Consider the following 22,866-nt stretch of genomic DNA (forward strand, 5'->3'; position numbering starts at 1 on the left):
AATGGTATGCATCCTGGCGGCCGTGAGCGCTGGTGCGCTGCACATGTACACCTGGTGACACCTTGTCAAGCCTGTCTCTGGAATATGCTCCCCCTCCATCCCTTCCTTCACTTCAAATGGCACCAAAGTTGACTCTGCTCATGAAAAGTCCAAATGTCTTAATTTTGTGTTTACTTCCAAATCTTGTGTACCCAACGCCTCATTTCATACACCTGCACAACGCTCTCATAACCAACTTCTCCTGGATACCGTCCTTCCCATTTGATAAGTTGGAGAGCTTTCTGGCAAACCTCGACTCCGATTCTGCGACAGGCCCAGACAGGATCGGTGCATGTGTCCGAAAAACCTCCTCTGCTGCTCTTGCTCATCCTCTTTCTGCTCTGTTCATTCCATTTCTTGCCCTTCTTGATGCCATGGGAAGTAGAGCCCTCAAAATCATTGGGATCTCTGGCAACGAAGCTGAGTGTCTAGGCCTGTTACTCTCACATCGCAGACAGCATTGTGTCCTCTCTGCATTCGACCACCTGACCTCCTTTTCGGTCTTGCACCCTCTGCCCTCTCTTAGATTTGTGCCTCCCAGGTTTCTGCAGGGCACACATGCTCTGCCAGTAACCCTCTTCTTGTTGATCTCCCAAAATCCAGGCTCACTGTTCACCTACACTCATTTGTTCCTCTTTTCTCTCACCCGTCAAACCAACTTCCCCAGTCTGTTCAGTTCCGTTCTTTGCTCCAGGACTTCAAGACATCTGTTCACCACGTCCCCCATCCATACTCATGATCTCTTCTACCCCAAATGACCCCAACCCCAAGCACTCCCTTTTTCCAGGTTATCGTGATTTTCCCCTCATCTCCCTCGCATATTTGTTTGTTAGTTGTTGGTTGGTTTGTTCTTTTTCTGTTTCATTCCTGCTTTCCCATTCTTCTTCTTGCTGTGTTTCATTCAGCTTACATTCAATTTGTTCACCCCCAAGTGTCAATCACCCCCACCCCTTGATCTCACTATCACTTCTACTCTGCTGTTGGTGTTTCCCATTTTCCATTTTGTTCCCTTCCATTATGCTCCAGCTTTTCCACATGTTTAAATCATATAAGGAATACAATATGGAATACAAAAAAAGACAAATATTTTGAAGAATTTGCTCTAGTAAAGGCTTGTTTAAGAGAATATTAATGAGGAGAAAATTATCATGTTAATTCCAAACGAGTTTTTTCTTCTTTTTTTTATAAAGGGCAAAGGTCATGGAAAAGCTGGGACAGTGAACTGACCAGAAAACAACAGAGCATGAAGAACACAGTGGAAATGGGGGAAACATATAAACAGCATGCAAGGTAGAGGAACACAACATATACACTTATTGCCAGAATGGGCATTGGGAGTAATGACATCAAAGGGAAGGACGCAAGATGGGAACAAGCTGGACAGATACAAGCTCAAACACAGCAAAAATAGGAAGGGCAAAAATGGGGATGAAACCAAGAGAAAAAAACCAAAAGGTGAGTGAGGGAGAGCGAGGGATGGGAGGGGGTAGGGTGAAGGGGGAGGTACAAAACAACCTGGAAAGGTGGACAATGCTTTTTTGTGTTTGAAAAATTGAAGGAAAGTGTAAATTATATTACTGAAGGTTACCTTCCCGGATGGCTGTGAAAGGAGTCCCCTCCTCCACTTGCAACCCGATAACCTTTAAGGCCACCAGCTTTCCATTGAGCCTGAAACAGAAACATGAAGCCACACCATAGTAGTTCACAAGCTACAAGCATATCTGTCATTGAAGAAAATATGAAAAGCTTGTTCTCTTCAAAAAACTCAATAAAATGTACAACTCTCAATACTTTTCCTGTAAAATTTCCTTCTTTGGACCAATCTCTGATTGAACCACAATGTTTGAAAAAGCCACAGCCTTAAGGGCAGGATGTGTGAAAGTTTAACCCAGCCCTCAATTGCTTGCTTCCAAAACAGACAGTTAATCTTGGGATTGTGTATCGTGCTTTTTTAGCACATCATAGTGCATAAATCCATGGTGTGTGCCTCAGAAAACTCAAATTGCACTTCAGTTGTTGCAGTGTTTGGCAACAATAAATAATGAGAATAGTTCTCTACTTCTCTGATATCTAATCAACAGTTTGGCTTCCGCCAAGGTAATCCCACCCTGGACATGCTGCTCTGACATGGCAACAACTGATGGATGCACCCGGTCTCAAAAGGGTTAGGGCCGTCTCAATTGATATTTACTCCTTGACTAGATTTTGGATTTCATGTGCACTCACAAGCACCAAGTTCCTTTAAATGGATTTCTCTCCCATGCTCAACCTCAAGAGGTCAGCATTCCTCAAGGCAGCATTGAAGGACAAATCCTGTTCTTGAGCTTTTTCATCAATGACCTTTTTCACTGGAGAAATAATTGTACCATTTTGCAGATGACTCCATCCAGTGCAGGAAAGTTATTCAACTCTCCACTAGGTAGGCTGCAGCAGCCTCCAACTCAGTCCATGATGATGCTGTTAAAAATGATCAGTTTTGTGTTCCAAAGTTGTTTTGAATGATGATGTTCTTGGTAAAGGTGATCGGTTTTGTGCTCCAAAGTTGTTTTGAATGATGATATTCTTGGTAAAGGTGATCTTTGTGCTCCAAAGTTGTTTTGAATGATGATGTCCTGGTAAAAGTGATCAGTTTTGTGTTCCAAAGTTGTTTTGAATGATGATGTCCTAATTAAAATGATCAGTTTTGTGTTCCATAGTTGTTTTGAATGATGATGTTCTTGGTAAAGGTGATCAGTTTTGTGCTCCAAAGTTGTTTTGAATGATGATGTTCTTGGTAAAGGTGATCGGTTTTGTGCTCCAAAGTTGTTTTGAATGATGATGTTCTTGGTAAAGGTGATCGGTTTTGTGCTCCAAAGTTGTTTTGAATGATGATATTCTTGGTAAAGGTGATCTTTGTGCTCCAAAGTTGTTTTGAATGATGATGTCCTGGTAAAAGTGATCAGTTTTGTGTTCCAAAGTTGTTTTGAATGATGATGTCCTAATTAAAATGATCAGTTTTGTGTTCCATAGTTGTTTTGAATGATGATGTTCTTGGTAAAGGTGATCAGTTTTGTGCTCCAAAGTTGTTTTGAATGATGATATTCTTGGTAAAGGTGATCTTTGTGCTCCAAAGTTGTTTTGAATGATGATGTCCTGGTAAAAGTGATCAGTTTTGTGTTCCAAAGTTGTTTTGAAGAACAGAATGAAAACACTCCACAGAATAATAATTGCTCCACAGTGCAATTAGCTGTCTCACTTTTCCCCATTGAAACAATAGCACGGCATGCATTCACGGATTTTCATCGACATTCGCAGATTATTACCGACATTCGTGGGTATTGTCTCGCCATTCCCGGTACTTTCATCGACCTTCGCGGATTATCGTCGACATTCTCAGGATTTGTCTCAACAATGTCCCCCCCCCCCCCCCCCTCCAATCCACAGTTTCGCAATTGAAATTTTCGCAATTATGGCCGCCTGCTGATAGAATGTGGGTGGCAATGCGTCCATGTCGATTTTGCAGGGCCAGTCATGAGCCACATGTTTTTGGTGGTGATCGATGCTTACTCACAGTGGCCAGAAGTAGCTATAATACAGTAGGCCTCAGCAGAGAACATAGTGGAACATCTGCAGAGTATTTTTGCGAACAAGGGTTTTCCAGAGATTTTCGTTTCGGATAATGGTTCGCAGTTTGCAACTCAGGTGTTTTGCCCACAGTGGCTTCCACTCGGCTGTACTTTAATTCACTCACAGTAACTTACCCGTCACGTTTGTAACTGCCATTTCCAAAATGAACAAGCATTCTGAGTATTGCGCTGCAATACATGTCCCCTAGCGGCAGTCTGTCGTCCGGAAAACTGTTAGGGAAATTACCAAGGGTTATTTACCCACAGGTTCTGAATCGTTCCCAATCGCTAATTACCTCAGGACGGGCTCACCTGTGATTCGCACTCGGGACTTCGATTTATACACCTTGCAGACAAGTCAGCAGAAGCACGAGAAAATAAGTTGTTGATAAAGAACCTTTCGAGTCGCTAAATATCAGTAATTTATTATATTTTCCGGTTCACTATCAATGATCGATGTATATATATATATGTTGCTCGGCTTGGCTCCGCCCCTCCCGAAAGCGCGCGCTGTGTCACACTTTTGACGTTCGCAGACGAGGCTGAGAGCGCGCGGTGCGGCTTGAGAACTCTAGAATAAACAAGAGATATCCATTTTAAAAAATATTTTCGTTTAATTAACGATATCTGCCAAACCACGTGCCCTATCGCAAATTCCAAAATGATATTTTAGTAGACTGACATGCTGAACAGATCTGTGAAGTTTCCCCTCGATTGAATCAAAAATGAGGGAGGAGCTCGGTTTTAAAGGTTCATGCTTAAAAACGTCATAACTCTGAAACCATGTGATGCATGACGTCATGCTCGCTGACTTTTTTGTTCGTCATGGGTATGCGATTCTGCCTGCAAAGTTTGGCCTCGATCTGTTCAGCCGGTGCAGAGAAAAAGGGGTTTTCGTGTTTTCACGAAAAACAATATGGCGGCCGAACCACGTGACCTGTGACGTCATAATTACCATTAAAATATTCTACGGACCGAGTCCCCCCTATGGTGAAAATTTGATCTCAATCGGTCCTATTATTGCAGAGAAAATCTTTTTTAAAGGAAATTAAAACTTAAAATGGCACTGAGTTAAGGAGCATCAGAATTATCAGAATTCCCAAAGTTCAAAGTGCCATAACTATGTGAAAAATGATCGAAACGTCGTGAAGTTCGAACTTGATCTGTAACTTATCATGAGGAAACCATGTGCCAAGTTTGAAATCATTAGCTTTAAGAGTTTAGAAAAAAAGTCCAGAAAACTGTTCTTTGCATGACGGACTGACAGACGGACAGACTGACGGACTGACAGACGGACAGACGGAGGGACGGCGTGCAAACCTATAGTCTCCTCCGGTGTACACTGGTAGGGGACTAATAAAAGAATGAGGGAATAGAACGAGACCATCAATGATTGTCGTGATCCTCTCCCCCTCTCCTGTGTGTGATCCACTCCCCCGTGTGTGATCCACTCCCTGGTGTGGGATCCACGCCCTTTCTCCAGTGTGTGTAATCCTCTCCCCGGGGTGTGATCCTATCCCCGGTGTGTGATCCACTTCCCTGTGTGTGAACCACTCCCCCTCCCCAGTGTGTGTAATCCTCTCCCCGGTATGTGATCCTCTCCCTGTGTGTGATCCACTACTCCCCTGTGTGTGAACCACTCTCCTGTGTGTGAACCACTCCCCTTTGTGTGATCCTCTCCCCGGTGTGTGATCCACTCCCCCTCCCCAGTATGTGTAATCCTCTCCCCGGTATGTGATCCTCTCCCTGTTTGTGCTCCTCTCCCCCCTCTCCTGTGTATGATTCTCTCCCCTGTGTGTGATCCTCTCCCTGATGTGTGATCCTCTCCCCTGTGCAGTGTGTGTGATGTGGGAGGGATGGGGGCAGGGAGGGAGAAGATTTTAGCTCTTGAAGTCACATTTTACATTTGGTGTAATTACACATTTCACCTGTATTTCCCATGTGCATGCACATGCATTCACATGTTATCAGAGGTAAATAAATTGTGTAGATTACATCATTTGTGGATCTGATAAATTGCCAGTAACCATTTTGTAAAACTGAATGTGCAGCATCTAAATGAAGATGTCCAAATGTCACACACGTCCATGCCCGTGGGATCCCTACAGGTGCCCCACTAGTATGCATTGTAATAGCCGTTTTTAATGTATCTGGTTGGACACGATACAGGGACAGGGAGTAAAAGGGAGAGAGGAGAAAGGGGGGAAGAAGAGAGGGGGTAGAAAGGAGGAAGAAGGAGAGATGAGGGGAGAGGAGGGAGGGTATGATTCCTTAATGTGGAATTAGTTATTTATTATTACTTAGTAAAAGTTCAGCGACTGAAAACAGAAGTTAGGGATTGAACTGTAGTCTAATTATATTTTTTCATATTCCTGGGGTTTCATATTTATATAAAGACTTTATGTAAGGCACGTTAAATCTTTTCCAACTATGTAAAGCGAAATGTATGTCGATGCTTTCGAGTTTAAAAACGAACAACAGAAGTAAATCAGTCAAGGCAGGTTCTCCACTCCTCACATTATTTTGCCACTGTATCCTATCGCAGTACTGCATCCTATTCGATTTTCATAAGCCACATGCTACAGCAGAAATGAAAACAAAAATGAAAAGGCTTGTTCAGTAATAAGAATTGTATCTTGTAACAAAAATAATTCCCCACACAGTATAATAACCCATCCCACAAATTGTCAAAAAATGACGTCTTCAATTCTGAGAGATTCTCTTACCTGCTCTTACCCTTGTAGACAGTTGCATATGAGCCTTCCCCAAGTTTCTCTAATCTCTCATACGACTCCGTTTTCCCAAACTTTGGATTGGTAGGCTGAAAGAGAAGATAGCATTGACCTATTAAAACATCACTCAAACATTCACCAAGATGAGCCTAATTAGTGTCCCTGTCTGAGCACATTGCTCATGATGCTGGGATACCATAAACTCCATAGATTTCCCATTGTCTGCCAATGTTTTTTTTAAACCAACTCAGCCAGTGAATGAAGTTAAAACATCGCCCCTCCCCCTCCGTCCTTCCCCACTGCTGCCTGACACTCTGAGATGTTATGTGCTGAGCCTACTGCTACTGATTTGAGATGCCTATTATGTCATCATGTGTACATGATGTCTTTTAACTTCATGGAGGTCCTCAATGCCGAACAGGAAATCAGAGCTGTCTCCCTTGACATATCACGTGCCTCCGATATGGTCTGCCACCCAGCTCTGCTCACCAAACTCTCCTCCTATGGTATCCATGGAAATCTCCACTTATGGCTTGTGGACTTCCTCTCTGGTCGTAGGCAACGTGTGGCCCTGAATGGATTTCTCTAATCTCCCCCTTCCTGTTCTGGCTGGAGATCCCCAAGGTAGTGTCCTGGGCCTTGTGCTATTTCTGGTCTTCATCAATGATCTCTACGACTCTCTGGAAAATCCTCTCTATCTCTTTGCTGATGACTCCACTATCTGCCGCTCCATTCCTCATCCCTCAGATCGGCAGGCTGCAGCCTCCTCACTCTCTGCAGACCTGGACAAAATCACAGACTGGTCAAACAAGTGGAACATTTCTTTCAATCCTGACAAATCCCACACTCTTACTATGTCTCTCCGAAAAGACCGACTGGAAAACCCTCCCATCTACTTTCTCAACAATCCTCTCCAAGAAGTTCTGTCGCTCAACCTTTTGGGTCTCACTATCTGCCATGATCTTTCTTGGGATAACCACATTTCCAAGCTGGCCTCCAAAGCCAGTCGCCGACTGGGCATCCTCCGTCGTGTGAAGTCCTTCCTTGGCACACCTGAGCTCCTCACCACATACAAGGCTTTCATCCGCAGCTCAATGGAATACTGTTCCCCTCCTCTGGGCTGGTGCTCCTGCCTCACACCTAGCTCGGCTTCACGCTGTTGAAACCAAAGCTTTCAGAATCATTGGAATCTCCTGCGATGAAGCTAACTCCGAGGGCCTTTCACTCACTCACTGCAGGCAGGTTGGTGGTCTTTCTGTCTTCTATCGACTCGTATCCGGCCTTGCTCCCCCAGTTCTCTCTGTGCTCTGTCCCCCTAATATTCCTACAGGTCGCACAAGATCTGCCAGCAACCCTCTTATGGTTAAACTGCCAAAATCTAGGCTCTCTGCTCACCTTCACTCTTTCATTCCCCTTTTCTCCCGCCTCTGGAACAAACTCCCCCACTCCCTTCAATCCCACTCCTCCCTCCAGGTCTTTAAAACCGCTGTTCACCACCATCTCTTATCTTCCCCCATCCAAAACCTTGATCTTTTCTACCCCCGCTAATTCACCCCAGATACACTTTTTTGAAATTCCAACTTCTTTCCTGGAAGTCCTTGCAGTTTTGATGTGTTTTATACCTCTCCCACCACCCCCCAAGCCCTCCCCCTCCCACATTTTTCTCGATGTCCTTGTTCTCAAATGTTGTGTTTGTGTCCTGGGTGAGTAGACGGGCAGCGGAGTTCTGAATGTATTGAAGTTTATTGATGATATTTGAGGGTGAACCATAGAGGAGGCTGTTGCAGTAGTCCAGACGGGAGGTGATGAAGGCGTGGATGGGGGTTTCTGTAGCCGTGGAGGAGAGGGATGGACGGAGACGGGCGATGTTTTTCAGGTGAAAGGCGGCTGTCTTTGTGATTTGTTTAGTGTATTTGTCGAAGGAGAGGGTTTGGTCAAAGATGATGCCAAGATTCCGGATGTGAGGGGAGGTGGATACTGGGATGCCGTCGATGTTGAGGGTGGAGTTATGGGTGGATTTGGTGAGCGTTTTTGGTCCAATAATGATTATTTCGGATTTATCACAGTTTAGTTTGAGGAAGTTGATTTGAAGCCAGGATTTTATTTCAGTGATGCAGTTTGTCAGGATAGAGTGGGTGACGGTGGAAATTGACTTGGCGGAAATGAAAAGCTGGATGTCATCGGCAAAGCAGTGGAGTTGGAGACCATGACGATGGATTAAGTGACCAAGGGGGAACAGGTACAGGATGAAGAGGAGGGGACCGAGAACTGAACCTTGGGGGACACCTTGGGGGAGGGGAGCGGTGGGGGATTTGCAGTTATTGATGGAGATGAACTGGTGCCTGTCGGAGAGGTATGATTTGATCCAAGAAAGGGCAGTGCCAGTGATGTTAAAGGTGGTTTCAAGTCGGGTAAGGAGGATGATGTGATTGATGGTGTCAAAGGCAGTGCTGAGGTCGAGAAGGATGAGAATGTTGAGGTTACCGGCGTCGGAGGAGAGAAGAAGGTCGTTGGTGATTTTGAGGAGTGCAGTTTCCGTACTGTGGTTGAGGCGGAATCCGGATTGGAATGTTTCATACAGGTTATTGGCAGAGAGGTGATGTTTGAGTTGAGTGGCTGCAGCGCGTTCCAAAACTTTTGACAGAAAGGGTAGGTTGGAGATGAGTCTGAAGTTATTTGGGATGTCAGGGTTGTGTCCAGGTTTTTTCAGAATGGGGGTGACAGCAGCGATTTTGAGGGATGGTGGGACGATGCCAGTAGACAGGGAGGACTTTATCGTTGCAGTGATAAGTGGAGAGAGAGCAGGAAGTCAAGCCTTAACAAAGCTGGAGGGGATGGGATCCAGAGTGCAGGTGGCAGTTTTCATTCCTGTGAGGAGTTCAGAGAGGTCAGTAGGGGAGACTGGGGAAAACTGAGATAGGGGTTGGCAGGATAAAGGGGGGCAGATGGTTTGAGGGGGAGCAGGTGCGGTGGTGGTTAAGCTGCTGTAGATGTTGTCTATCTTGCTTTGGAAGAATGAAAGGAAAGAAATGCAATTGTCGACTGTGAATGACTGGGTGGTGGTATCCAGGGGACTGAGGAGTTTGTTTATTGTGGAGAAGAGTGCTTTTGGGTTTCCGGAGCCAGAGTGGATTATTTGAGAGTAGTAGGTGAAGCGGGCGCGGGAGAGGGCATCTTTGTAGTGCTGCAGGTGGTCTTTGTAGGCTTGGGAGTGGATTGTGAGACATGTTTTATTACATAGTCGGGTTGCATCCTTCCAGATGATATAGCTGACCCCAAATTCGAAACTCAAACTCTCTCTGTCCGACCGTCACCACAAGGTTTGGAGCTCTGTCATCTGTTCCCTCTTTGCCAGCTACGTATGTTAGTCCTTGTGCCCACCGTCGAATTTTGAAGTTTGACTACCAAAAAAGAGGGCAAGTCGCCACTATATTTATCAGTTAGAATTATATATTGCCTTTATGAAAAAATGTGATGGACATTTGAATTCAGTAGCTAAACCCATTTTGGTGGCCATTTTCCAAAATGGCCGCCAATTTCATATTTCATCAATTTTCATATCTCATAAATTTGGCCGTAACTTTTAATCGGCTGGTCTGAGGCACATGCTCCGCGACATAAGATATGTTCAGTATGTCATTTGGCATATTTTAAAGTAAACTAAAAGGAAATTGGTTAACTAGCTGTCGAGATAATTGAGAAAATATGTCACAAATGTGCCATTTCAACGCAAAAATGCTCAACAAAACCTGATATCATTGCAATATATATTACATTTTTTCATATACAAGCAACATGTAAGACTAGCTGAAAAATATTGTGGCGACGTGCCCTCGTTTTTGGTAAACAAACTTCAAAATTCGACGGTGGGCACAAGGACTATATCTATATATTTAAATATAAATGCATCTATCAAACCAGCAAAATATAATAGATGTGTTGTTTGTGTATTCTCAGGTATTGAGTGAATCCCAAGCCAACAAGACAAACCATGGCTGAAGCAGAATTGAAAGCGAAAAAAAGGAAATTGTCTCTCCAAACATGCATTATATGCACGAAAGCGTCACCACTGCATGAACTATCATCACCACAAGATGAACAATCATGGGTCGTATTGCAGGCAGCCGCAAGGGTAAGGCAATTTGAACCAATTCTTAATTTGATGCATGATTCAACTGGTATACCCACACTGCATTACCATAGACAATGCAAAGCACAGTTCACCCACAAAAAATCATTGGCCAGTTTGTCAAAACAGGAAACATCCACAAAAGAAGACAATACCTCAAACCCAAGAGAATCATCACGACAAGTGCGCACCACACATACGAGAGTCTATGACAAAATATGCATTTTTTGTCAGAAGACAACAAAGTATATGAGAGGTTCAAAAAGTCGTGAACCTTTGAAACAAGCTGTGGAACTTAGAGCAGACAAAACACTTCGCGAACTTGCAACCCAACTCCTAGATGAACGAATTATTTCGATAACTTCACGGGACATCGTAGCGGCTGAAGCCCAATTCCACAGGACCTGTTGCAGGGCATATACACGTCCACAGGCACAAAAACCTGCCCCAGATGAGAACCCTTACCAAGAAATAGAGAAAGCCGCCCTTACGTCGCTATTTGCTCATATTCGGGATGATTTGTTTTCCAACCAACGCATTGTTCCTTTCACTGAACTTACTGCGCATGTAGTATCGGTCATAAAAGCACGGGGAATAGGAAAGGTCACAGATGCGACAAGGAACCACCTACGTAGAACTCTTGAGACTGAATTTGGAGAGTCGTTACATTTCTTCACAGTAGGTCGCCGAGTGTATGTTAGACCAGACAATTTGACGGCTGAATCAATCATGATTGACGACATACAATTGAAAAACAAACTGGACGCATACGACGAACAGCAAACATACAAATCTTTGCTCAAACGCGTTGCCTTGTACCTGCGTGAACAAATCGAACAAGACAAACAAGAGCAACCCTGGCCCCCGCACTACCAGGCTGCTATCTGGAGACGTAGTTTGATTAACTCCCCAGACATTCCCAATCCTATCGCAGGTCATGGATGGACATCAAGTGGAAACGGCATTCCAGTTATAAAGTGGATGACAGGTTCCCCAGCTCCAGAGGTCGTGATAAGTCTCCTGTCTTGCAAGTGTGCTCGATCTTGCCGGCCATCTGACTGCACATGTATTATCAATGCACTCAAATGTACAGAAGCCTGCAAGCTGTTGACATGCTCCAACATGGTGAATGACGAAGAAGAATTTCTACAGGTTGAAAACGTTTCGTCGGATAGCGATGATGACTGAACACACATTGTTTACATATAAAGTCTGCAAGAACATCAGAGGCCTACACATATTCATCAATCAAAGGCGTGCCTTGTAGATGGATCTACGTGGGAGATGCAGGTGGACTTGCACCAGAAGCTAGCCTTTCCAGATATTGTGCATACAACCCTTCGGCCAGATGTTGTTATCTGGTCAACTCAGCGAAAGATCATCATCGTGATAGTTAGCAGTCCCATGGGAAGAAGGCTGCGAGGAGGCCTATGAGAGGAGCAGTGCCAAGTACGCCGAGCTGATGGAGATGTGTCAACAGAGGGGCTGGAAGACATGACTATTCCCTGTGGAGGTGGACTGTCACGGATTCCCTGCGCAGTCATTTTAGAGGATGTGCCAAATGCTAGGTATTCGAGGAAGGCAGAGGAGGACAGTTATACGCAGACTCGGAGAGCAAGCAGGGAGGGCGTCATGCTGGTTATGGTATCGTCGCGAAGATCCCCATTGGAAGCCGCATAAAGACAAATGGGTCGAAACGTCCAGTGACAGTTGGCAACCATCTGATGATGTCAGCGGTGAAACAACAAGGGTAGTACGACGAGCAACCGGGGGCATACAACTCCCAGAAGTCAGACGATACAAGCCTGACCAGAGTACGAACAGACACCATCATCGGTAAGTGGATTATTATATCATGTATATGAAATGACTGCAATCAAACGTACATCATTCTTCACCTGAAGTAACATAAAATGGCTCTACGTTAAAATTTCTGTTTGCAAATGTCCCTATATATAACACACAACTTATAGATTTTATTCTTCATTCCGTTTTTACGGATTTGAAGAATGTTTTTTGGGTGTAAATTACCCTCAAAATGCACTGGCACAGGGAAACTCTCCACAAGCGCACAGCCTATTCATTAAATAATTAATGACAGCCAGCAATGAAAAATATTCAACCTTCCCCAAGCTGGGCAAGCTGAGCATTTTTTCATGAAAATTACACATTTTTTTTACATATTTTCCCAATTATCTCGACAGGTAGTGAACAAATTTCCTTTTAGTTTACTTTGAAATATGCCAAATGACATACTGAACATATCTTATGTAGGGTGCATGTGCCTCAGACCAGCCGATTAAAAGTTACGGCCAAATTTATGAGATATGAAAATTGATGAAATATGAAAATGGCCGCCAAAATAGGTTTACCTACCGAATTCAAATGTCCATCACATTTTTTCATACAGGCAATATGTACGGCTAACTGAAAAATATAGTGGCGATTTGCCCTCTTTTTTGGTAGTCAAATTTTATCTGGCTCATGGACTATGTCATCTTGTCATCAGAGTAATCTTGGAATACACTGACTGACATACCAAAGTCAGCTTATACCTCAATGTACTTATGCAGAACCTCAACATCTGCTCGTATGGTGTCAAGTACGCATGTAGAACTGTATAATCTATCAATTGGAGGTCAGTGAACCTGGCCTCATCCATAAATAGATTTGGTCGTGTTTTTACTTCACATTCACTCGTACTCCACGATATCTGCAACTCTTTGTGCCCAGCGTTCCACTGAATCACATGCATAGATGTTGAACTGCTCTGGAACCACACAACATCCCTGTTTCAACACACACACACACTCGGTGATACTGCCCTGGCCAAAAATAAAATGTACGGCAATAGCGGCAAAAAAAATAGCGACAATGCCCCTGGCACCCACCTCGCCTGGCACCTGGCACCCCTGGCACCTGGCACCCCTGGCACCTGGCACCCCCTCACCCCCCTCGCCCCCTCCCCCATTAGACCACCTTTGACCCTGATTTTTTAAATGCCAGGAACAAACTTTGGTACAACACAGGTGATTAAGATTGTGGTTAAGTTTCATCGGGATTGCATGTGTAGTTTCTGACAACAAAGCAAATACCTATTTTGGGGGCAACCCCCCCCCCCCACCCCATAGACCCCCAAAAGGGCAGATTTTTTTTAATGCCGTGAACAAACGTTGGTAAATCACGGGTTATGAAGGTTGTGGTTAAGTTTCATCGGGATTGCGTGTGTAGTTTCTGAGAAGAAAGCAAACACCTATTTTGGGGGGCAAATCCCCCGTAAACCCCCAAAAGGGCAGATTTTTATAATGCTGTGAACAAACATTGGTACATCACGGGTGGTGAAGGTTGTGGTCAAGTTTCATCGAAATTGTTTGTGTTGTTTTAGAGAAGAAAGCAAATATCTCTTTTGGGGGGTCAAACCTGGACCCAATTTGACCCCCAGTAAACCCCCTTAGACCCCGGTTTTTCAATGCCTTATTGGTAGGACACCCAGGAGGACCCCCTTTAAACCCCAATAATAAAAAAATTAATAAATCTTAGCTTATTCCTCATAGAAATCCTAAAATGGCCTGGACAATATTATTGGCACCTTTTAGAAGTTGTCAGAAATAATTAGATTTCAAGCAGGTGATTCTCCTTTACTTTGGAATTGAACTCACCCGTGGTGAGTTGCAGGTGCCTGCAATATAAAAATCACTCATTCAACTAGTTTTAATAGAGCAAAGGAGTCATTCTGCTGTTTTTTTGTTACTGTGTGTTCCGCAATGAGAATGGAGAAAATAAAGAAAACCCGAGAATTGTCTGAGGAAGTCAGACACAAGATTGGGCAAGGGGGAAGGAGAGGGTAGGAGGGGAGAGGGGGAAAGGGGGGGGAGAGGGGGGAAGGGGGGGAGAGGGGGGAAGGGGGGGAGAGGGGAAGGGGGGAAGTGGGAGGGAGGGGGAAGGGGAGGGAGGGGGAAGGGGAGGGTAGGAGGGGAGAGGGGGGAGAAGGGAAGAGGGGAATGCGAGGGGAGGGGGGGAGAGGAGGGAGAGGGGGGAAGGGAAGGGGAGGGGAGAGGCAGGAGAGGAATGGGGTTCATATATATGCTGGTGGGTGAATGTTGTGTTCATCAACTTTCTGAGTTGTGTGATGCCGATCAGCAAGAAGAAGAAGAAGCCATACTACCAACTTCGTACACTTCCGGAATAGTTTGATTTCTTTGTATTCAAATGTCTGGTGATTGTTTTGTATTTATTTATGCGAATGTTTACTTGTATATAACTGTCATTAATTTAAAAAGGCTTCGGCACTATCCGGCGATTTTTTTTTTAACTCCAAAAAAACGACGTTTTTTTTTTTTCATAATTTTTTTTTTGGCCTACACTGTTCCAGAGACCACATTGCCCTATGCCATAGGGCAGCTCATCTTTTTCAGCTCTTTCAGCTCTTTCTTTCAGCTCGTCTTTTTTTCCGTCATAGCCCATCGGGCCTATGGGCTATGACGGAAAAAAACGGGAAACAGTAAATTTCCTGCACAAAACCCAATTGCTGTGCCACCACTTACCAAGCCAGGGCTGTTGTGATCCATTGGTTTGGACAGGCCATGAGTCCCGTGGCAGAACTTGCCAAAAAACCCAGCACCAATCTCCGAGTGCACACGTTTGACCTGCGTTTCTGGCCAGGGTAGCTGGACCAGGCCACTTTGTGTTCCCTGCACTCTGCTTCGCCTTTCTTCTGCACCAGCATCAGGTTGCCTGTCACCTAGCTCTGCCATGCGAGAGCTATGCACTGCCATTTTGCCGACACACATCTGCGGGAAAACAAGAACAGGAATGCCAACAATAAAGCAGTGAAATTGGAAACCAACTCGGTAGATTTTTAATGAGAGAAAATGTGTTTCCTGCACTATTTGGTTCATTGTTTAACATTATATATGACAAGATACATGACATGTTAAACTAAAAATGCACCATGGCATGATAGCTGGTACACAGCAGTTTCATATTTTGCCAAAACACCGACCACAAACTGGAAAAAGAATCAAATCTACACACATTAAGATTGGGAAATAAAATTCCCAGAAAAGAGGAAAAGGAATTTCATGAAATAACTTGTTTTTTATTCAGGTATTGTCTTTTTTACCTGCGTCACCGAAGGTTGACAGCGGTTACGTTTTCACCCCCGTAGTCAGGTTCACTATGTTAACAAATATAATTTCGTTAAAAAATTTGGGAGATTAGCAAACCTGTACATTTTTGGAATATTCAGAGCATGAGGAATCCGAAAATCAATGTTGGCATTTGCACAGACACCTGCATGGCCGCCATTTTGGATTTTCAAAATGGCCGCCATAAAATACATATTTTGCGCGATCTCGGCTTCTAGTCAACCTAGAGACTTAATTAAATATGCTAATCCTATGTTTTCTGGGTCAAGGAATCCAATAAAGGCCTCAAAATAGTGCTCAGGATTCTAGAAAAGCAACAAACAAAGGTAATTGAAAACCATTGTCTTTATATTTGTGATATAACTGTATTACATAATACATGATATTGCAAGTCCTTTGAAGTTGTAGGTATGGGTTTATAAAGCAAGAAAGCAGCCTTGTTAGTATCAGATTGAACTATAAGTCCGATACACAGGATCTACGAGGTCTATACCGTTCAGGAATATGCTTTTACAGATCTTCATCACTGTCCTGAGTGTCATCTGGAAAGTCCTTAAAGTGAAGCAAGTGTTAGGATTAGAAGTCTAATGATCCCACCAATGGTTTTCCTGAACCAGAAAACATAGGATTAGCATATTTAAATAAGATTCTAGGTTGACTAGAAGCCGAGATAGCGCAAATTATGTACAGTATTTTATGGTGGCCATTTTGAAAATCCAAAATGGCGGCCATGCAGGTGTCTATGCAAATGCCAACATTAATTTTTGGATTCCTCATGCTCTGAATATTCCAAAAAAATGAATAGTTTTGCTAATCTCCAAAAAATTTGAACGAAAAAACATAGTGAACCTGACTACAGTCTCTCTGTTTGTGAACAGGATATCTCAAAAAATTGCGCATGGATTCTGATAAAATTTGGTGGAGACGTTGGGTGTGTGACACTTGGGTGTGTGACACTTGGGTGTGTGACAAGGACAAATTGATTAGATTTTTATGAAGATCTGGATCCGGCTACGAGAATTTTTTAATGATTCTTCACCATTGGGAGATAGGGCCAAAAACGATCAATAGCAGGATATCTCAAAAAGTTATGGCCGGATTTGGACGAAACTGGGTGGACTTGTGTGTGTGACAAGGAAGAATTGATTAGATTTGGGTGAAGATCTGAATATCGATTTGGATACGATAATTACATTTAACTTATCAAGTTTTTCTTCACCATTGAGAGATCAGGCAGAAAGCGATATATGACATCATATTTTAAAAAAAGTTATGGATGACTTATGACGAAATTTGGTGGACGAGTTAGTTAGGTGACAAAAACAAGCCCATTAGATTTTGTTTCAGGTTCGAATCCAGATCCGGCCTATCATCGGGATACAAAACGTAAACTGTTCAGCTTGGCGTAGGTATGTGCTCTACCGAGTGCCGCTCTAGCTTGTTTGTGTTTGTTACTTGGCAAAAAAAAAATGTGTGTGTGTGTTTGTGTCAATAATCACTATACACAATGAGGTAAAATAATGAGGTAAAATAATGAGGTAAAATAAAGAGGTAAAATAAAGATGTAAAATAATGAGGTCCAATAATGAGGTAAATAATGAGGTTAAATAATGAGGTCAAATAATGAGGTAAAATAATGAGGTAAAATAAAGAGGTAAAATAAAGAGGTAAAATAATGAGGTAAAATAAAGAGGTAAATTAATGAGGTCAAATAATGAGGTAAAATAATGAGGTAAAATAAAGAGGTAAAATAAACATGTAAAATAATGAGGTCAAATAATGAGGTAAAATAATGAGGTAAAATAATGAGGTAAAATAATGAGGTAAAATAATGATGTAAAATAATGAGGTAAAATAAAGAGGTAAAATAAAGATGTAAAATAATGAGGTCAAATAATGAGGTCAAATAATGAGGTAAAATAATGAGGTAAAATAATGAGGTAAAATAATGAGGTAAAATAATGAGGTAAAATAAAGAGGTAAAATAAAGAGGTAAAATAATGAGGTAAAATAATGAGGTAAAATAATGAGGTAAAATAATGAGGTAAAATAAAGAGGTAAAATAATGAGGTGAAATAATGAGGTAAAATAATGAGGTAAAATAAATCCTGTTAAAGCTAAGCCTAGGCCAGGCGCGTCACTCTCAGTCACGGTCACAGACGGGGGAAAAGGGACACAAAACCGGGCGACTTATCTTTGTGGCAACGGGGAAGCAGGAAGATGGGGGCACGGAGCTGGGTGTTGAGGAGATGAGCAGGGCGATGGGTGAGGTGATGAGCAATGTGAGATGATAGCTGGACGACAAAGAGACGATGAAGAGACGAGTAGGATGATGAACGGGCAGCAGGCAGACAAACACAAGCCCAGGGCTAAGGCAGGCAGGCAGGGCGACCTCCTTTCAGCTCTGCTCACTCCCAATTCTCTTCACAGAACTCTTCAAGTTTTCCTCACAAAACAGCGAGCTCCTCAACACACTCAACCCGCCCAATTCAGGCTCCTCCGTCTTCTCCTTGGAGTTTCAGAACCCAACCAACAAGAAACCCTCTCATCAAATATCGCGCAATCTTCCCAGAATAGTTCCCGCTCCTTTTTAGCACACCAAACTCCCTCAATCCTCCTCACAGAACTCTCCAAGTTTTCCGCACAAAACAGCGAGCTCCTCAACGCACTCAACCCGCCCAATTCAGGCTCCTCCGTCTTCTCCTCGGACTTTCAGAACCCAACCAACAAGCAACCTCTCGTCAAATATGTGGCGCAATCCTCCCAGAACAGTTCCCGCTCCTTTTTAGCACACAAAACTCCCTCAATCCTCCTCACAGAACTCTCTCTCTCCGGGGCTCCTCCCTGGTCTCCCTCAAGGACGCTTGCTCCTCCTCCAGGCACTGAGCTCCACCCCTGTCCAGGGAACGATTATAGCTCCGCCCCCTATCCTTCTGCCTGACAGAAAGTCACCCGGCACACGCCTGGGGGAGGCTTAATGAGGTTTTACACACATTTCCTCAACTTTAATCCCTCTCTATCTTATCACAAGCACGACCCTCGTATCGTGCACATTTAAACACAAACTTAAGCTACATTTTCCCTGCTTATGTACATCGAGATGCTACTACACGTCACACGGTCCATACTATTCCTATGAAATCCTACCTTTCCTACGGTATTCTCTAACCTCCCCCCATAAACATAATATAATAGGCCAAAGGTCAATAACCTTTTCAAATTTTTTAAATCCTCAATTTTCCTCCGATTGACTTGGAATTTGAATGGGATTTTCACATCAGCGAACTGAATTCAACCACCAGCTATTTTTTTTTAGATCAACTTGGGCCAAAAGGTCAACATAGGCCAAAGGTTAATAACCTTTACAAAACCCTAAAATCCTCAATTTTCGTCCTGTTTTATTGAAATTTGAAGAAGAGTTGCATGTCAGCTAACTGAACTCAACCACCACATATTTTTGAAGTCAACATCGGCCAAATTTGAAGTCAACATAATTGTCGAGTACTCATCATGGAGAACAACATGTTCATGATGATGTCATCGGTGCTTTCATTATGACGTCTTTTTAGACAAGTAGAACACTTGATCTGATCAGTTTGAAATTTCTTGTGCATGATCTACACAAAAATTGTATCAGAGAATTAAATTGAAGACGTCATTGGTCACGTGGTTCAGCAGCCATATTGGATTGAACATAAATCTGTGGCATCAATAAACATCACACAAAATACAAACGTGTCCTGGCGAGGGTCTGCAATCTCTGATTGCTCTTTCTTGTTTTAAATTGTGTCACCAATAACGTCTATTCTAATGTTATTTTCTTAACGAATGAAGGTTATTTATTCAGAAAGATATTTTGAATATTTTTCGCTCACCTGGAACGAAGTTCCGGTGGAGCTTATGCGATTGCGCGGTGTCCGTCCGTCAGTCCATCAGTCCATCCGTCAGTCCGTCAGTCCATCAGTCCATCTGTAAATCCGTCAGTCCATCCGTCAGTCCGTCAGTCCATCAGTCCATCAGTCCATCTGTAAATCCGTCAGTCCATCCGTCAGTCCATCAGTCAGTCCGTCAGTCCGTCAGTCCGTCAGTCCATCAGTCAGTCAGTCCATCCGTCAGTCCGTCAGTCCATCAGTCCATCAGTCCATCCGTCAGTCCGTCAGTCCATCAGTCCATCTGTAAGTCCGTCAGTCCGTCAGTCCATCAGTCCATCCATCAGTGCATCAGTCCAACCGTCAGTCCATCAATCCATCTGTCAGTCCGTCAGTCCGTCAGTCCGTCAGTCCATCCGTCAGTCCATCAGTCCATCCGTCAGTCAGTCCATCCGTCAGTCCATCAGTCCATCCGTCAGTCCGTCAGTCCATCCGTCAGTCCATCAGTCCATCCGTCAGTCCATCAGTCCATCCGTCAGTCCGTCAGTCCATGAGTCCATGAGTCCATCCGTCAGTCCGTCAGTCCATCCGTCAGTCCGTAAACACTTGCAACTTCTTCTCCGAAACCGCTGATGGAATTGTGACCAAACTTTGCACAAATTATATTTGTTGTGTTGTGACTAAAGTTTGTTCACGGCATTTAAAAAAATCAGGGTGTAAATGGGTCTACTGGGGGTCAAAGTGGATCGACATTTGACCCCCCAAAATAGGAATTTGCTTTTTCCTCTGAAACTACACACACTATTTCGATGAAACTTGACCACAACCTTTATCACCAGTGAGAAACCAATGTTTGTTTTCGGCACTAGGAAAATCGTAGTCTAGGGGGGTCAACGGGGAGTCAAAGTGGGTCCAGGTTTGACCCCCCAAAATAGATATTTGCTTTCTTCACTGAAACTACACACACGATTTCAATGAAACATTACCACAACCTTCACCACCTGGGCTGTGCCAAAGTTTGTTCAAGGCATGAAAAAAAAATCTTCCCCTTTAGGGGTGTAGTGTACGGGGGAGAGGGGGTTGCCCCCCAAAAGAGGTATTTGCTTTCTTCTCAGAAACTACACATGGAATTCCGATGAAACTTGATCACAACCTGCTGACCCGTGATGTACCAAAGTTTGTTCACGGAATAAACAAAAAAAAATTGGCCCTGAGAGGTCTACTAGGGGGGTTGCCCCCCCCCCCCCCACCCCACAAATAGGTATTTGCTTTTTTCTCAGAAACTACACACACAGTGACGATGAAACTTGACCACAACCTTCACCACCCATGATGCACCAAAGTTTGTTCACGGCATTAAAAAATAACTGGGGTTTAAGGTAGTCTATGGGGGGGGGGGGGGGGGTGAGGAGTTGCCCCCCAAAATAGGTATTTTTTGTTTGTTTGTTTAAGGTCTTATGATTACGTTAGTATGATTGTACATGCTGCCCTGTCTTCTAGCAACCATTGATATTGGTACAAAATGCCATGATACTGTTTAAAATACCTTCAGTCAGTGTAGTATACTGCTTTATTCTACCAGGTGAGCGCCCAGGGGGTATGCCCCTATGTTTGCATTTGTCAAACCTTTGAAAGTATCTGATTGGCCTACCAAAAAAATTGAGACCTTCCCGTATATCTGCCTTTAGTTACATCACTATGTATATGTGAATTTAGCTTAACAATGTTCATTTGTTTGCTAAAGCAGATGAACTGGCGCAACGTTTGCTCCATAACATGCAAGTGCAAGAATTTAATTAACCATTCAGACACCAATTCCATCCTCGTTTTGACAGGTGACCTCTATCCCAGGGTCAAATGGTTTACGGATGAATCAAAGAAGCAGCAATACTTTCCTGCGGACGACCAAAGTGAATGGTGCCAACTGCCAATCGACAAAGGAACGATGTTCACAAATGGAATATCGAACAACACGCCTGCTTTGGCAAAACAAGCTCAAAAATGCTTCTCAATCGGATTTAAGACAATCATGATTTAGCCACGTCATGCGTCAGGAGCCCCCGACGACCACCCTGTGCACGTGTGCGTCATGGTGAGTCGCCGCACTCACCAGCACCTCCCCAGTTCTGGGCGCCGCAGGGCACGGCCACACAAAATTGCCCTTCATGTACGCGCGGCCCCGGCAAGGTTCAGGTGCATGCTCCGAGGGGTTGGTGCTGGGAGCACGTGGGCGTGGCGCTGGGGCGCATGTGGGCGTGGCGCTGGGGAGCATGTGGGAGTGGCGCTGGGGAGCACGTGTCTGAAGCTTAACCGCTAGGGTGTGTGTGTGTGCCCTTTACGAGGAGAAAGCAGGAACGACGGTTCGGACGTGCACTTACAAATGCACTTCCATAGATCCTGCATGATCTTGACGCTTGCCTTATTTGTCCAAAATGTAATCCGCGCGATGTGTTGCGCATGAAGATCCAACAATGCAAGTTAACAAACCTAATAAGTAATAGTAATAGCAGTGTTGCACACACCCATTATCATAAACATAAAACAACGACAATGCAGTATATCTGCGTTAATTATGGTTGTCTTCAAAGTAGAGTTATATTCTTTAATCAAACTTGGCCCTAAGAGATGGGCTGCAGAAATTTGTTTAAAAAAAGTAAAATCCACGTGATGATGTTCGAGCGATGGGAAAGTGAGCGAAGGTGGCAGCAACATATATGGTTTAAATTTCATTCCAAAGGAGGTCCATATACTTAGGCAGTTAAGACCGAAAAATAGGGCGTATCGTTCATTTTTTCAGGAAAGCACCAAATTTGGCACAGATGTAGTATGGACCTATACAATTGTTTTCCTGAGGGGCGCCCAAAAATTCAGAACCCCTGGTGGCCGCCATATTGAATTTCAACATGACCGCCCTCTGTGACTTATTTCCCTCAATAACTTCTATACTATGAGCGATAACACCACAGTTCCAGTGTCTTACCCCATGTTTTCATGGTCTTGGAATCCAATGGGATCAATTGCATAAAGATTGGCATCCATCATCTTTAATTTCAAGATGGCCGCCATGGTGTTTCCATTTTCCTTGAATCTCTCATAGTATTTTCGGTAAAAATTTCATTTCCAAGTGATACACATACATTGTTTTATTGGTCTCTGATAACAATGGAATGGTATTAATTAATCAAAGTTACACACAGTTGCAGTTTTAACTTAAAATATTGTGGGCACTTGAAAGGTGGAGGCTCTCGCACAGACGCGTAGTACTACAAGCACTGTCCATCGCAGTCACACAATGATGTGCAGGGCAGATTTGCCCTGGAGCATTTACAGTTGCCTTTACAGGCC

At 43.7% G+C, this 22,866-nt stretch overlaps 1 protein-coding gene across 2 annotated transcripts in view; it reads right to left on the reverse strand.

The window, feature by feature from the left end:
• Window positions 1–21,764, reverse strand: part of CDK14 (cyclin dependent kinase 14) — a 298,871-nt gene extending 277,107 nt beyond the window's left edge. The window contains exons 1-4 of one of the 2 annotated variants that reach the window (XM_078785339.1): window positions 21,632–21,764; window positions 15,050–15,295; window positions 6,371–6,465; window positions 1,628–1,707 (exon numbers count right to left, since the gene is read on the reverse strand). In XM_078785339.1, the coding sequence (XP_078641465.1) occupies window positions 1,628–1,707; window positions 6,371–6,465; window positions 15,050–15,295; window positions 21,632–21,688 (478 nt within the window). In that variant the 5' untranslated portion in view covers window positions 21,689–21,764. The remainder of the gene's footprint in view (window positions 1–1,627; window positions 1,708–6,370; window positions 6,466–15,049; window positions 15,296–21,631) is intronic. The other variant, XM_078785338.1, reaches the window with a different exon arrangement.
• Window positions 21,765–22,866: the final 1,102 nt, after the last annotated feature.

The sequence above is a fragment of the Myxine glutinosa genome, chromosome 10 (genome assembly GCF_964187855.1).
Source record: "Myxine glutinosa chromosome 10, kmMyxGlut1.1, whole genome shotgun sequence".
NCBI classification, from domain to species: Eukaryota; Metazoa; Chordata; class Myxini; order Myxiniformes; family Myxinidae; genus Myxine; species Myxine glutinosa.